Source organism: Nanorana parkeri, unplaced genomic scaffold (genome assembly GCF_000935625.1).
Source record: "Nanorana parkeri isolate BGI_ZX_2015 unplaced genomic scaffold, ASM93562v1 scaffold18, whole genome shotgun sequence".
Taxonomy (NCBI): Eukaryota; Metazoa; Chordata; class Amphibia; order Anura; family Dicroglossidae; genus Nanorana; species Nanorana parkeri.
In genome coordinates, this window is record NW_017306286.1 from 2,643,074 (window position 1) to 2,659,891 (window position 16,818).

The 16,818-nt window shown below is 41.1% G+C and overlaps 1 protein-coding gene across 1 annotated transcript in view; it reads right to left on the reverse strand.

The window, feature by feature from the left end:
* The window catches only part of LOC108790426 (sodium-dependent serotonin transporter-like), a 49,388-nt gene that overhangs the window by 2,217 nt on the left and 30,353 nt on the right, over nt 1-16,818 (reverse strand). The window contains exons 7-12 of the mRNA XM_018560684.1: nt 15,866-15,993; nt 11,155-11,267; nt 8,954-9,085; nt 6,670-6,769; nt 4,531-4,631; nt 1,060-1,227 (exon numbers count right to left, since the gene is read on the reverse strand). Coding sequence (XP_018416186.1) covers nt 1,060-1,227; nt 4,531-4,631; nt 6,670-6,769; nt 8,954-9,085; nt 11,155-11,267; nt 15,866-15,993 — 742 coding nt within the window. The remainder of the gene's footprint in view (nt 1-1,059; nt 1,228-4,530; nt 4,632-6,669; nt 6,770-8,953; nt 9,086-11,154; nt 11,268-15,865; nt 15,994-16,818) is intronic.

Here is a 16,818-nt window from a genome sequence, read left to right on the forward strand (position 1 = left end):
TGAGTCCTCAGTGAAAGGCATTGTCCTCCCCTGAGACGATGTGCATGGTCACATGTCTAGTCACATGTGCCAGAGTTCCAGGAAGTAATAGGAGAGCTAGTAATCTGCCCTAGGTTAATATGGCCACTGTCAGAAGACTGGGGAAGAAAAGAGAAATAAGGTATGCATGCAAAACCTGCAATTATCTAGAAGTATGTGACTGTGGATTGCCATTACTAAACATTTCTAAAGGTGTGTTTGTTGTTATTTTAAAGATATGGGTAAAGGTCCGCTTTAAAGTTAACCTCAACACAAAGCCAAAATATTTACCCTTAGCCTACTCTAACACTTAACCAATAACCTTACCCTTAAAGCAAACCTGTTCTATCTCAATGCAGGTTAAAGCAACAGGTTCACTTTAATGTCCAGCCCGGCAGCAAATACCATTCTTTCCACCAGTCCCTGCTGACACTGGGCAGTGGTCTCTGCTGACACTGGGCACCAGGAAAAAAAGGCCTGTGTATGTTCCAAGGAGGGTGAACGAATCAGATGCCCCTCCATACAAGAAAGTACTGTATATTTTCTTGGCTCCTGGTGGTGGATGCATCAACAGAGGTGAGTATGTGGTGTTGGAAAAGGGAGCAGTAAAGTGAACCTGTTGTAGAAGGCACTGCCTTTTGGTTAGTAAGACTCTGGTTAGGCTGAGTCTTCTAGAGCTCAGAAGATGATCATGATGATAATGAAAGATTGTATGTCTGTAGTATATTGGTTATAAATTGCACCTTTACATGTCTGGACCAACACATCTTCTGTCATGGAATTCTAGATCCCTTGACTTATAATATGGTTTGGATTATCACCAGTCCAGATATGCTCATTATTTATAGTGTAACATTATGTGTAAATAGATACTTCCCATGAGTGATAGAATTCACATTTATTTTTCAAGTCCACCATCAAGAGTAAACCACCATGGCAGGCTGCCAATATACTTGGTTCCCTGCTAATTCATGTTTATTTCAATGTCATGCTATGCTAAATGAGAAATTTTAGTGATAAATAAGCGTATAGGATGTTCACCTGTTTGAGGGACCCTGGAGTCCATACTAATTTGTAAACCATATAAACAGGAATCCAGATAAAGGATGAAGCTCCAATGAGGTATCCAACAGAAATGGTCCATTCTGGATACTGGTAATCAAATAGCATCAATGGTGGCTGATCCATGAATGAGCTCACTATGATGAACTGAAGAAAGAGACACTCTTGTTATTTGTATTCCAAAGAGTTGGGTGAGTTCTTGTGAGCACAGCTTTTACTTATTCTCATGGCACACACACACACACACACATACTGTGTATACATCCACACACACACACACACACACACATAGAGAGAGAGAGTGAAAGATATGTAACAATATGATGAATTTATTAAAAATGAAATTGTTCGTGTTTATAACACGAGTTCCAACTATATTACTTCAGGCAGGCAGCATTAATGGGGATAATATTAAAATAGGTTAGCCAAGTGTCAGCCTCCATTCACACCTGTGCATTTAATTGCATATTTCCCTAAGAGCAACAATGCTCAACACAAAGAATCTCAATATTTTCAAAGGTATATGTTTTTCATGTGAGTGTTGTATGGCTTTATGCTAGTAGCTCATAAAAGCACATGAGTTGTTGGATAGAATGATTTTTTGGTAGAGTTTGTACAGATCTGTGTACACAGGCAGGTTACATAATAAAATAAACCTCAGCACTGCAATCCAAAAAAACTCGAAGCATAGTTTGTTAAAGTCCATGTAAACCCAACCACTACTATCTCATATAAGCTTGGAAAGCCTGATATCACTTGGAAAGTCTATTTTCACTTTAACCACTAGTTGTCCTGAAAATAACAGCCAGTGATACTGATATAAAGGTCTTTGTTGGGGCACTTTGTGTTATGCGTTAACAACACTCTGCCCCTGTCTCCCACCATCTACCTGTGAATCAGCCTGTTCCATGCTCTCCCAAAAGAAACTTTGAACTGCTGATAGGCTTTTCCCAGACACATTCCACTGTTGTTAGCGGTTAACAAAAAGACTTGTGAAAAAAACAAGCAACAACAGCCCAAAACAGCCAGCAACAGTTAGGAAATATGCCCTGTGAAAAAACACATTCAGCCTGTTATTACTGTAGTGCATGTGGACAGGGATAGATTGTAAAGGGACTGCAGGAAAACAGCAGCATTTAGATGTAACAAAGGATAAAAAAAGGTAAAAACCCTTCCCTCCCCTAGTCCCAAACACGCAGCATTTTACTACCTACAGGATATTTAGTAAAGTTTACATCTACCTTACCAGATCTGCCAGTGCGTACAAGCCCTACACTAATCTCTCTCTATGCAGTTTGTCAGCAGCGCTTTTTATGCTTTCCCTATGACAGATAAAGCACATTGTTAATATGGCTGCTGTGGCCGCACCCTTCTATAGTGAGGGGACTGTCTTATCCACGGTTACTTATTGGCCCTTCTAAGCTAGCTGAGTTCAAAGGTCAGCCACTGCATTATGGTTATGATGAACTCAGGCAAATGTATGTATTAATTTGCCGTTAACCTAGAATTTGCAGAGTTTGACTCTAGGGCTGCAGCTACCGATTATTTTCATAATCGATTAGTTAGCTGATTATTAACTTTAATTAATCGGATAAAATATTAATTAATACTGTCATTTATTTAAAATAAAATACACAAATGGAGCGTTACATTTGTACATTTTATTTCCGAATAAAACGATATGCAAATTTTTAAAAATCGCACTGCACTGGAACGCAGGGCTTTGCAGTAGTGCGTGTTCCAGTGTGGGCACTGGAACACACTGCGGACGGGAGGTGCATTTGGCATCCATTGAAATCAATGGCACCGCAACGTACCTCCTGCAGCAAAATTTGTCAGGCCGAAACCGAAAATGACTTTTCCCAGTAAAAGCCAGTCTGCTATTAGATATTTCAAAGTGCAATAGCCAATACCAGGATGGTATTGCCTATTGCAGCCAGGCCCGGCGCTAGCGCAAGGCAAGTAAGGCGGGCGCCTTACGGCGCTGCAGGGTGAGGGCGGAAAAAACAGGGCATTTTGAAAAGTATTCGTACTTGTCAAAATGCCCCGATGTTTGCGCTATGTTTTTTTTTTTTTTTAACTTACCTTCGGTACCACCTTGACTACAATCCTAGCACCGGCCCTGATTGCAGCCGCCCACTGCCTGCTGTCAATCAGCAGAGGAGGGACCTGGAGGAGAAAGTTTTCCATCATGTTCTCCTCTGCTGATTGACAGCAGACAGTGGGCGGGTGCCATAGCCAGCCTGCTATTGGCTACTGCATTTTAAAATAACCAATAGCAGGCTGGATATGGCTCCCAGCCTCTAGATGCTGAAGAGGAACTGGGCGGTAGCGGAGGCACGGGGGGACCGGGCAAAGGAGGAACGGGGCGAGGCAGAGGAGGACTGGGGTGGGAGAGAGGAGGAACGGGTCAGGTGAAAGAAGGAACAGGCCCAGGGCAGGGGAGGCACAGGGCAACAGAGAAGAATCGGGAGCAACAGCGGAGGTACGGGGGGAAGCAGCTGAGGTACGGAGGGGCAGCGGGGGAACGCAGTCACAGCGGTCTTTCCTCCCCGCTGGTGCCGGCTGCAGTGGTCTGTGTCCCCGCTGCCTCTGGCGGGCAATGCATATAAACTGAATTTTAAAGCACTTATATTTATATTATTATAATTCTGTTTACATATGCACTGTGTTTGACAGATTATTTCCGTTTGCTGTCTGACCACCTCCCTAAGTCCCCATTCACACCTTCGTTTTTCATAATTGTGCACCGAATGCGCACATTAACACACATTCACAGAACACGTCAAAAATGTGCAATGCGCTTGTGGTGCCATTATTTGTTAATAGAACTCCAATCATGGCTGAGAAGATGCGCTGTTTTTCCCACATGTTCACGCGTGGGAAAAAAACACAGGATGTTCACAGCTAATAATACCTGCATTTGTTGCACATACGGCACCCATTGAAATCAATGGTCTATGTGCTGGAAAAAATGTACGCGAACACACACAAACGTAAAGGTGTTAACGGGTTGTAACAGTAGGCTAATAAATCAACAGTCTATACTTCACCCCCAGCATTGTCTAACAGGAGGATAAGACCTCTCTTTATGCCTGCTTAACTGCTGAATGTTTTTTTGTGAGGAGTAACCCAAACTCATCTCCTGACAACAGTGCAACTATTATTTATTACAGGTATTTATATAGCGCCAACAATTTTCACAGCACTTTACATACTGCATATTCACATCAGTCCCTGCTCTCGAGGAGCTTACAATCCAAAGTCCCTATCGCATACACATACAGGGCCAATTTTAGACAGGAGCCAGTTAAACTTCCAGCATGTCTTGGGAGTGTGGGAGGAAACCTGAGTATCTGGAGGAAACCATTGCAAGGACAGGGAGAACATGCAAACTCCTTGCAGATAGTGTCCTCACTAGGACATTTGAAAAGTAAACATTTCACTTACTGCTAAAAATGCTGGACTGATTGCCACCCAACAAACTCTCCAGTATATACCTGGGTAAAATCCCAGCATGGACTTCACATCATCACAGAACCTTTGTATTCCTGAAAAAAATAAACCATAACAGTTTTATACATTACAAACTCATAATTCATCCACCACATCAATATATGCTTGTTTAGGGGAAAAATATGCACTCTGTATAATTCTTGAAATAGTCAAGAGAAAACCCAGATTGATATTAGGTTTAATTTTATAGTATGCAAAAGCAAACTAAGTCTAGAATCTGTTTCAATAATTCATTTGACCCAAAAAAGGTAAGTTTTCTGTCCTTCTTCTCCTGGGAATCACTCAAACGTATGGTCCAAAGTAGACTATAGTAGCTTATCCACTTGGATATCAAATAGGATGGAAAATGGCAATGATTAGGAGCATTTGCATGTGACTCCTGAACAACCACCTCCATTATCACTGACAATCACCAGCAACGTATCTCTCATATAGGCAGATTTTGATCAATTCTTATATGAAACATAAAAGAAACCAGCAATGATTTTGAAATTCTTGATTTTGAGAGATTAGGAGGTCTAGATGACTGCCTCCCTCCCCAGAACAACATTCAACATATTAATATTTCGCACCTATTTTCCAAGAACTTTCTGATGTCCATTTCCCATTTCTTTTAAAGTAGAATTGCAGCCAGGCTATGGACATCCTGGCTATGGACACACCTCAGTACACATTTCAGTTCTAGCTGACCTGTGACACTGAGACTGTCACAGGTCAGCTCAGTAGATTCGGGATGTGAGCGAACACATAATGGCGTTCGCTCACTTCTCGATCCTGTCACGGCTCTCTGCCGTGACAGGGGAGGGGCTGGATTCCCCCCTCCCCGCTCCGATCCTCCAGCGCTGACTGATGGAACGGACGGGGAGGGGGCGGGTACCGCTGGCTCTGCCTCTAGATAGGCAGAGCCAGCTGTCACTCACGCAGCTGGGCGGGTCAAGACATAATTGTCGGGATCCGCTTCAGCTGCGGCGTCTCAGTATACAGCTTGCGGTATACTAAGGCATCTGAGCTTAGGGTGACGGGAGGACGCTAGTTTGTGTCCTCCTGTTACCCTAAGGAGAACTATGGGGAAAAGCCCTGACCCCATAGTTCTCCTTTAATGTCCTCCTCAGGGACCAAAACAGATGTCTGCATCTGCAGCTCGACAGCTCTCATTTTACCATCGAAACTATGCACAAATGCAGAGAGTCATTCTGAGGGCCAGTGACTCTGTAAGAATTGGACCCTAAAGTAAATTGTTCTTTGCTGGAACCAAAGGCCAGGCGAACTTTGTTAAGTACTTTTGAATTTTTAAATCCCATTTATTTTGCTGTTGCTTATTGTCTATTTTGTAATATCTTTTTCTTGTACCATTTTTCTCTTTCTTTTATTAAGACGATATTTTAAAATCATTAAGCTTCATTTCTGAATGCTCTAAATCAGAAATTAAAAATTCTTGCCTATGGAAGGAAACCACCATATTTTAAACTCTGTTTCATGCAGTTTGGCGTGGCAGTGGGTGTCACAGACAAAAGGCTGAATTGCTATAATAAATACTGTGGTGTGCGTATTTCCGTTAAAACACATGGTGGCAGCTACTGTTTGTGTAAAGGGTTAACAGCAGAGTTAAAGTGACACTAAACTCAGGGGTTAAACCATAAACATGCATTCAAGTATCTTAACTTTTAACAAAAATGTATCTTATTTGTGCATCACTCAGTTGTAGATCCTCAAATCATCTCTGACTTCATGATGACACTGTCCTTATTTCTGGAGGGTGGTTACTTTTGTTCCCCATGGTCCCTGTGTGTGTTGTAAAGTAGCCAGCGCTTAACTTGTGAGTTTAGTGTCACTTTAACCAACCACAGTGCTCTGTGTTAGTTGGTGCTTAGATTGTTGTCCCGTAAGCTAGACAATCTCTGCGCAGTGAGGCTTAGAATGCAATCCTCCATGGTAGACATATCATTGGTTGAGAACAACCGTGGATAATGCAGATTAAGATGCCAGTCTGGTCTAAACACTTGCACCTTAATCTGGAAAAATACACAAACCTTTATGACAAACTGTTATTAAAATGAATGCATCAGATCTTACCATAAAACCATGATACAGCAATTGCTTCTAGAAATACAACTGCGATGATGGAACAGCCAGCCCCAAATTCCTCAAGAAGCTTTACAACATATGCTCCTCCCTGATAAATCAGTCACAAGACAAAATGTAAGAATTTTTTAACTTATTATGCATCATTTGTATGCATGCATCAAATGTATTATGAGCATCAGTAAGCATAGGTAACATTAGCTTAATATTACCGGTATACGTTTAGTCTACACAAAACTGATTTTTTTTTTGAAAGGTAGATACAGTAAACGCTTATTTATCTATTATTCAACTAACCAGAACTCTCATCTAACCAAAAAAAAAATATCCCCTGTGTATTCACTGTTCTGCTGATCTGTGGCATGTATTATCTTGGAAACAATCGTGTGTCTATTTGTTTTAATCTCCTTTTATTAATGCATTTCAATATAAATATGAAGTCAATACAGAGTTTATGTTATGATATGGTATAGTATGGGGTATGGCATTAGTTAGACCTATTTTTAATAGTAACTCTCAAGCAACCAGAAACTACATTTATCTGGAATCTACCAATCCCTGTGGATGCCGGATAACAGGGAGTTTACTGTATATTCTTTTTTAGTTATAGTAAAGAGATTTGGTGCTTTGATTTTAGAGGCACACCTGCCATAATCATAATGAAGGGATGTCATTTTCAAGATGGGTTGGAAGAGACACAGGAGATATGCATTGAAGCTCTTATACCTGAGTCTAACAAGAGATAACAGAGCAGGGCAGGGTCAGGGAAGGCATGTCCAATATGGACAGCTACATTTATAATGAACCTGTACATTGCCCTTACTGGACATAGAAACAGGATCACTTTACTTTAAGCACCCTAAGAAATATTTACTTACCTTCCCTGTGCTTCCCTGTAATCCTAATCTGCTGCCAGGTCACACCTGCTGCTTTGTGTCAGTACTCGTGCCTGACAATTGTCTGTCACATGTTCCCCAGTGTCTGGAAGTACAAAATATTTCTTCATGTTCCAGTGGCAAGCCAGGGAATGCCGGAAAGGTAAGTAAACAAATCTTAGGGTCCCTGCAGTAAAATCTCTATCCTATCTCTTTGACCAATATGGGAAAAGTACTGGTTCACTTTAATGATTCCATTAATTAATCATCATCTCGGCTTAGCAACAATATTTATTATGCTGAAAAAAATTATAAAGTTATACTATGGTAGTTATATGAAAACTAGACAATTAGGGTAAAGCAATATGTTGCCTTAACCCCCCCCCCCCCCCCCAATCCCCAGCACGTTATTCCTACCTTTACTTTGCTTCCCCCCACTCCGCTCAGGTAGGATACCCTGTATTTTGAAGTATGGGGGATTACAGTATGTGACTCACCCATGTGATTAGAACAGTAGAAAGGCATCATGGCACACTCACAAACTAGCATGTAAAACAAATGTGATTGTCCCAGTGCTGTCACAGGGGAATCTATAGCCCTATGTGAGCTATGATTCGGGAGACTTGTAATTTATACAGGGCATTGCACAGCAGCTGAATTGAGCGATGTGGGGGAGTACGTTTTTACATTTGCAGAGGTCTGCATTAGTCCAGGAAGAACTTTTTGTACCCACTCCCCCGCACCCCTCAAAACCCTCACATTTTTTTATTTACAAAAACTATAAACATATCTTTTTTTTCCTGCAGTCTTCTGTTTTGTCTTAAGGGCAGTGTTGGGTGGATGTCCTTCCTAAACCAAGCAGTGCTCACGTACTAGCACATGAGCACCATTCAGTCTTGAAGTCCTGTGAAACCAACCTGCATGATTATGCACCCTCAGGAGGTGGGTCAAAGACAGGCTGGACTCACAGGAAATGGCCAGAATAATGTGACTGATGTACTGGTTGAAGAAGACTGGTGGCACTGGACCAAAGAGGAAGCTGGGGACAAAGGTAGAGCGTGAAGAAGGTAGTTAACACTTTTTTAAATAGTACAGTAAACGGGAACTAAAAAAATTAAAAATATTTGGAGTTATACTTTAAATCAAGCCTGTTGCTTTACCATGCATGGATAAAGCACATATTCACTTTAAAGTGAAAAATGGAGCAAATATAGAGCTGATGCCCATGCAACCATGCAATCACACTTATCTTTTACATAGTATGGGCAACAGCCTCATGTCTGCTCTAGTGTGTGCTCTTTATTCAGCTGAGAAAAGGCAATATAGTATCCTGCTTGTCATTTTATTTTTTTCCAACTCTCTACAGGGCAAAATGTGAGTATACCAGTATATAGCCTTACATGAGTTAAAGTGCTGAGTGAACCAGTAAAGCAGACAATCACCAATCCTAAGACAAAAAGTTCTCTCCTCTTGCCCAGAATGTGTGGGTATTCATCCATAATGGCAGTGATGACAGCTTCCAGACCACCAAACTAAGTAAGACCAAGAAGACATATAAGGTAGACAATAAAACAATAAAAGCCCATAAAAAAATGCCTTATCAGCAGTGCTGATGTCCAGTTATTACTTTTCAATGCAATACAACTAGAAGTGAAAACAGATCTTGAAAAGTGAATAATTCAACTGCTAAATTGAATTTTAATTTATTTCTCACTTAAAAAAACCAATTCCAGTCAATATGGAAAGCACTCATTAGGTGTCATCCGTAAAGTCATGGAATCAATTTTTAGCATACTTGTGTGATACCACCAAACTGTAATCTGGTGGTATCACACAAGTATGCATATTGATTAAAACATTTCTACCAGGTAAAAGAGCAAAAATGTCCCCTTTTCGTATAAAAGTGAGAATAATGAATAATAATTAAAAGAAGAATTATTATTTTTATTTTTTGCCACGTATATGCAATGTACTATTGGGGTCTCTTGATTTACAATAAATCATCACTTTAAAGGGGAAGCTCTGAAGAAGAGGGCGTGCTCCGAAAACGCATTTAGCCAGTGGAGGCTTGGATGATGGAGTAACCAGCGTGTCTCTGCCGGTCTCATCTCACCCTTCAACAGCCTTGCAGATTGAGACATTCTGTATTTCCTTTTTTCAGGTGCTGCCTGCACCTCACCTTTGTGAGTAGGTTTTTCCTAAATTTTGTATTTATTTACAATAAATGATAATGCACAGGAGAAGGCATTCTCTTTATGTTTATGTTTACAGATGATGTGATAGTGTCCCTGATCCTTTAGGAGTAGCCTCAATGTGAGAAGATGCACTACTACTATCATTACTACATACTGTATATGCTGGAACCCGTGTCAAGATCCTTAGGCGCTGGTGTGATCTATGTTGTTAGAACTCACTATAAAGTTGTCAATACATACACTATATTGCCAAAAGTATTGGGACGCCTGCCTTTATAAGCACATGACCTTTAATGGCATCCCAGTCTTCGTCCGTAGGGTTCAATATTAAGTTGGCCCACCCTTTGCCGCTATAACAGCTTCAACTCTTCTGTCAAGGCGTCCACAAGGTTTAGGAGTGTGTGTATGGGAATGTTTGACCATTCTTCCAGTAGCACATTTGTGAGGTCAGGTACTGATGTTGGACGAGAAGGCCTGGCTCACAGTCTCGGCTCTAATTCATCCCAAAGGTGTTCTATCGAGTTGAGGTCAGGACTCTGTGCAGGCCAGTCAAGTTCCTCCACCCCAAACTCACTCATCCATGTCGTTATGGACCTTGCTTTGTGCACTGGTACGCAGTCATGTTGGAACAGGAAGGGGCCATCCCCAAACTGTTCCCACAAAGTTGAGAGCATGAAATGGTCCAAAATGGCTTGCAATTGCTGCATCCGACGCTTTGCATTGCACTTGGTGATGTAAGGCTTGGATGCAGCTGCTCGGCCATGGAAACCCATTCCATGACGCTCTCTGTGCACTCTTGTTATGTTAATCTGAAGGCCACAAGAAGTTTGGAGGTCTGTAGCTATTGACTCTGCAGAAAGTTGGTGACTTCTGCACATTGTGCGCTTCAGCATGCGCTGACCCCGCTCTGTCATTTTACGTGGCCTACCACTGCATGGCTAAGTTGCTGTTGTTCCCAGTTGCTTCCACTTTGTTATAATACCACTAACAGTTGACCGTGTAATATTTAGTAGCAAGGAAATTTAACGGAACACCTGAATCCAATGATTTGGAGGGGTGTCCCAATACTTTTGGCAATATAGTGTAGAGGTATGAGGGGAACTAGGAAATTCTCGGTTATTCACATTTATCTCTCCTTTATTAGAAACATTTTACAGATTAATTGCAGTGCCAACCTCCTACGGTACACTAACACAGCCGTTTTATATGGAGATCATTTGGTCGTTCTAAAAATATTTGTATTGTGTACCAATCTCATCTGTTGTGTGACCATATAAAAAAACCTATGCCTTCAGCAATTATTATACTTCTGTTGATATAAACCACAATAAAGCTGTATATTTTCAGTTCTGGCTTGTTTTCTGTAAAGCAAGATTATCACTTTGACAGGATGTGAGTTGACTTACTGTACTGTCCAAACCGAGCGTGATCATCATCAGAAAAAATATAATTGCAAAGAATGTTGAGCCAACCATGTTAGCAATGGCCTCTGGGTAAGTGATAAATAGTAGACTGGGACCTTTGAAACAAAAAATACATCTGTGGTAAAAAATTATGTGCTAGCATTTTATAGGATTTCACATTCATGTATAAAATACAGTAGCTGATGAAATGGTACCAATATCATATTTATTAGGGATGCACTGTTACTGATACTAGTATCGGTGCCGGTACTAAGTATTTGGGCGACTACGAGTAATTGGCCAAATGCTCCGATTACCCCCGATACCGGAACTTCCGGTCAGAGGGAGATTTCCTCTGCCCGTTAGTGCCTCAAGGGAACATGGAGCAGCCATGGGAAGCTGGCTTCCCAGCCAATCAGCTTTGAGCCAGCCAAACAGCATGGAGCCGGGTTCCTGGCCAATCAGGAAGCTGGGCAGTGGGTAATGACCCGTCTTCTGGCCTCCTGATTGGCCGGGAAGCCGGCTTCCCTGCAAATCAGCATTGAGCCGGGCAAACAGCATGGAGCTGGCTTCCCAGCCAATCAGGAAGCCGGACACTAAACTCAGGAGTTAAATCTTAAATACATTCAAATACATCAACTATTAACAATACGGTAGCTTATATGTTTATGCCTCAGTTGTAGATCCTCAAATCCTCTCACAGTGTATGTGAGCAGTCATTTGGGCACTTTGTGGCATGACATACAGTGTACGTCTCCCGTCACAAAGGTGTTAACATGACAGTTTAAGGTTAAATCTTAATAATGCACTACTAACAAAAAGGTATCTCATTTGTGTATCACTCAGCTGTAGATCCTCAAATCATCTCTGAATTCATGCTGACACTGTCCTTCCTTCTAGAGGGTGGCTACTTTTGTTCCCTATGGTTCTTGTGTGTGTTGTAAAGTAGTCACCGATCCAAGCTCTCTCCCGGGATGGACTACAATCTCATGATTAGTTTACTAATTTGTCTTGGGATTGTAGTCCATCACTGGAGTAAGCTTGGAGTGGTGGCTACTTTGCAACACACACTGGGACCATGGGGAACAAAAGTAGAGTCATACACACATAGGCTACATGTTTGTTAATAGTTAAGGTACTTGAATGCATTTTTAAGATTTATCTCCTGAGTTTAGTGTCACTTTAACTTGGCAATAAATAGGCTGATTTTCTGGGAAGATTCCATAAAGAGTAATAAAGATTCTTTGATTACTCTTATAAATGAATCCCAATAACATTTTTTTATTATCTTATATGATTTGAATGAATTTTGTTTTTGTTTTTTCTTTTATCTGATAGAATAAAATATCGTGATGATAGCCTTTTTTTCTGATATTTTCATGCATAGGTTTTAGTCCAACAAATAGTTTGAAGAGTTTGGATTTTGATCCTGTCTAAAACCACTAATAACACAGCCCCACTTTCTGTGGTACCAGGAGTTACAATCCTAGGTTTTATCTGCTACATCCCCTAGTGGTAGTAATATTTGGTTTTATGGCTTATGATCCAACCATCCCAATTCTTCCACTTTAGATATCCTAAAATGTACTAAAGCATTCTAAACTTTACTCTTAGGCTATAATTTTAGTATGCATTTACTTCTATTTATTGTCATTTAGGTTTCATTTCTTTAGTTTGATAAATCAGGGCCACTGATCTTTGATGAACCTGTTCATTCTTCTAGGATAAAAACCACATTACTGAATAAGCCTAATTATGTCAGGTAGAAACAGACCTTACTTCTCTGAGTAACGTTATCAGTATCAAGAGGAGTGTGACACTCCGTTATCAGTATCAAGAAGAGTTTGTGGCTCACCCATTTGCTGGGTTTTGTGGATGACTGTTTGGAAGGGTCTGAGTCAATCTACAGATATATATATATTTTTTCTTTATTTTTTTCCACAGCACCTGGTGTTCCCAGGCGGTCTCCCATCCAGGTACTAACCAGGCCCCACCCTTCCTAGCCTCCAAGATCAGATGAGTTCAGGCGCTTTCAGGGTGATATGGCCGTAGACAAATTCACAGATATATTTAAGGAATGGAGATTCTCTAATATTTTTCTTCTTTGCTACACAGTTTTCCATATGTCTGCTCAATGACACAGTGATGGGAATTTATCAAAACTGGAGCAGACAACATCTGGAGCAGCTGTGCATGGCAACCAATCAGCTTCTCTCTTCAGTTTGTTCAGTTAAGATTTGAAAATGAAATAGAGAAGCGGATTGGTTGCCGTGCACAGCTGCTCCAGATTTTGTCTGCTCCAGTTTTAATAAATTCACTTCAATGACTATACACTCTACACTTACTACTATTGACAACAAAGACAGCTCTTCTTTTATACTTAAAGCTAGACATGTAAGGCCAAAAATTTGTTTCGTTTTGGGTTTTTCAGGATTTGGGTCTGAAAATCAATTTGTTTCGTTATTCGGATCTTTCCGAATTTTTGTTTTATTTTCGGATGTGTGCTGTTACATATATTGTATGAAAAAATCATACAATGCATAGTCATGGTTAATACTCATATTTATTTTTGAATTGAGAACTTGTATGGTTGGTTTTCCTTAGTCCATTGTTCGTTGGCGTTAGTTTAGTTGGTTTATATGCTGCCATCTTGTGGTCATTATGGTTATTGCACCATCATTTTCTGTGTTCCCTCCCATTTTATTATGTATTTCCCCTTTCTTCTCACTTTGTCTTTATGGCATAAAAATGGCTGCTTGTCTCATGGCCACATGATAATATGCCATTACCATGTTTTGACCTGCAAATGCGGTCTTTTCAATCAACTGCTACATCCTGTTGTCTATTGTAACATGCTGCATTCAATAAAAAACTTTGTGGATGAAAATATATTTGGTGAGTTCAGCTATCTGATAAGTATTGTTCGCAGTGATTGTATCCGCTTATACAGGCCAAGAATAGAGGTCTCAGCAAGGGATAAATCACTAATACAATGGTTGGTGTTAGAATAGGAGTTAAACGATAATTATGAACGAATGTTCGTTGCAAAAATAACCATAGACCATATTGGTTGGTGTGTGTTTCACTGTGAAAGTCACATTAAATGTTTATTTTTTTCTTTTTAAATTTTGACAGTCCACAGGAACATGAAGCATTTTTTTTCAAATTCTTTTAAACAGTGTGGGGTCCCCCCCAATTCATACCAGATCCTGTAGCTGGTGGGAATTGTAGGTGGGAACCCAACACCAAGAAAAAAAAAAGAAGTGGGGTCCCCACTAAAATCCCTTACCAGACCCTGGCTACAAGCAGCGGCCTGGCAAAGCAGGAAAGGGGGGCGATCATGCCCCCCCGTGCCATACCAGGCCACATGCCCTCAATATGGGGAGAATGCTTTGTCGGGGGGACCACAACCCTGGCACCCAGATAACCCCCCCCCCAAATGAATAAGTAAGGGGTAGTTGTTACCCCTACTCATTCTCCAAATAACAGTGAATTAGTAAATAAACACACCACACCGTACTATAGGGTCCTTTGTTTGAAAAAAGAAGCATAACATAGTTTTTTAACAAATCCATTATTAAAACAAGGGGGAAACAAATGTCCAAGGATGTAATTCCCAAGTCATTCACATAGTCAAGCGATGTAGATCCTTGTCAATCACAATGCCTGCCGCTCACTGACTCGACGAAAGAAAATATCCCTGCTGCCCACTGCCATGTCCAAACCCGACAAACCCTCGATGCTAATGACAGCTCTGCTCCTGAATGTAAACAAAGGAGTGGATCAAGTCCTGTGACATCATGACTTGCTCTGCCTCTTTGTTTACATTCGGGAGCAGAGCTGTCATTATTGTTAGGAGTTCATCAGGTTCGGATGTGGCGACAGGGATTTTTTTCTTTCGTCGATGAGCGGTGGCCATCGTGACTGACAAGGATCTACATAGCTGGACCTCGTGGTTGACCTGGGGATTACATCGATGGACATTTAAAAAAAACAAAAAACTTCTGAGCAAGGTGTGGTGTGTTTATTTACTATTTTGCTATGTATTTGGTTAATGAGTAGGGGTAACAACTACCCCTTACTCATTCACGAGGGGGGGAGCGTATCTGGGTTCCCACCTTTATGAAAGGGGGCACCCAGATTCACATAAGCCCCCCTGCCTGCAGACCCCTACAACCGCTGGGCCAGGGTTGTAAGGAAGAGGCCCTTTTTCTCATTAACATGGGAACAAGGTGCTCTTGCAAAGCATCTTCCCAATATTGCAGGCATGTGGCCTGGTGTGGTGCGGGGACGCACGGTCGTGGCCAGGCTGCTGTGCGGATCAAGGGTCTGGTAAGGGATTTTGGGGGGCCCCACACTTTTTTTTTTTTGCATGTTGAAAAATGCATGATGCATCCGAACGTTCGAATATGCCAATATTCATGTAAATGTTCGAAATGATACAAATCTTACATGTCTACTTGAAGCTCAATTTTTTAAGCAATCCAGGTAAACGGAGAATATGTTGCTTCATGAACAGCATGTTTTGTTTACCATGTTTTTTTGCAATATTCTTAATTTTACTGTTTACCACTTCTGTACTGAGCAGCACAAACATTGATGGAAAATATTAATCTTTTATCAGAAATACACATCTTGACTTCATCAGTTCTGTACCTAACAAACAGTAACGGTCAATATAAGATAAATCCAGTGGGAAAATGACCTTGCCCACCTTTATCCTTTGCAACATCTTCCACTTCAACGTCCCGCATTTCCGCCATATAACCTAATACAGTGAAGATCACAAAACCAGACAGGAAGCTGGTCAAACAGTTCACCACACTGGTGATGATGGCATCTCTGTAAGAAGCAAAATTGGCAGTAAATTCCATATCATTTTAGCATTTCTGTTTCATAATAGTCTGAAAAGACATTTCTAAAATTAACAAACTTTTAAAATGAGAAATAAATATGAACTACAAATAACCAGTGAATGTATATAATCTTAGGTTATGTGCTCCTATTTTTTTTGGGGGGGGGGCAAGGGTTATGTGAGAGCTTATTTGGATTAAGAAAAAAAACACTTTCAATTGACATTACATGTGGTTTTGGGTTTTTCCTGGAGTTTTTTTTAACTGTCTGCATGTTATATTTTATTTTTTGGCTAGGGTATCATTAACCACTTGAAGACCAGATGTTAAACCCCCTTCCAGTCCAGGCCATTTTTCAGTATTCAGCGCTGCAGTACTTTGACTGACATTTATTCCGTCATGCAACGCTGTACTGAAATTAATTTTATACCATTTTTTGGGGACAGATAGAGCTTTCTTTTGGTGGTATTTATTCACCACTGGGGTATTTATTTTTTACTATGAAACAAAAAAACCTAACCTAACCTTTTGAAAAAAAAAAACCTGTTTCCCTATGTCAGTGGTGGCGAACCTATGGCACGCATGCCAGGGAGGGCACGCGAGGCCCTTTCTGCTGGCACGAGAGCCAAGGTTCAGGCACCACAACATTAAGGCAGCCGAGCTGTCTAATGTCGGCAGGCGGGCGAGCGAGCGAGCAAGAGGAGAAGGGGAACGGAGCGGCAGGGGGTGGAGACAGAGGGAGATGGGGGCGGAGATGAGAGGACGGGAGGAGACGGGGGACTGAGCTGCATGAGACAGGGGGCGGAGACAGAGT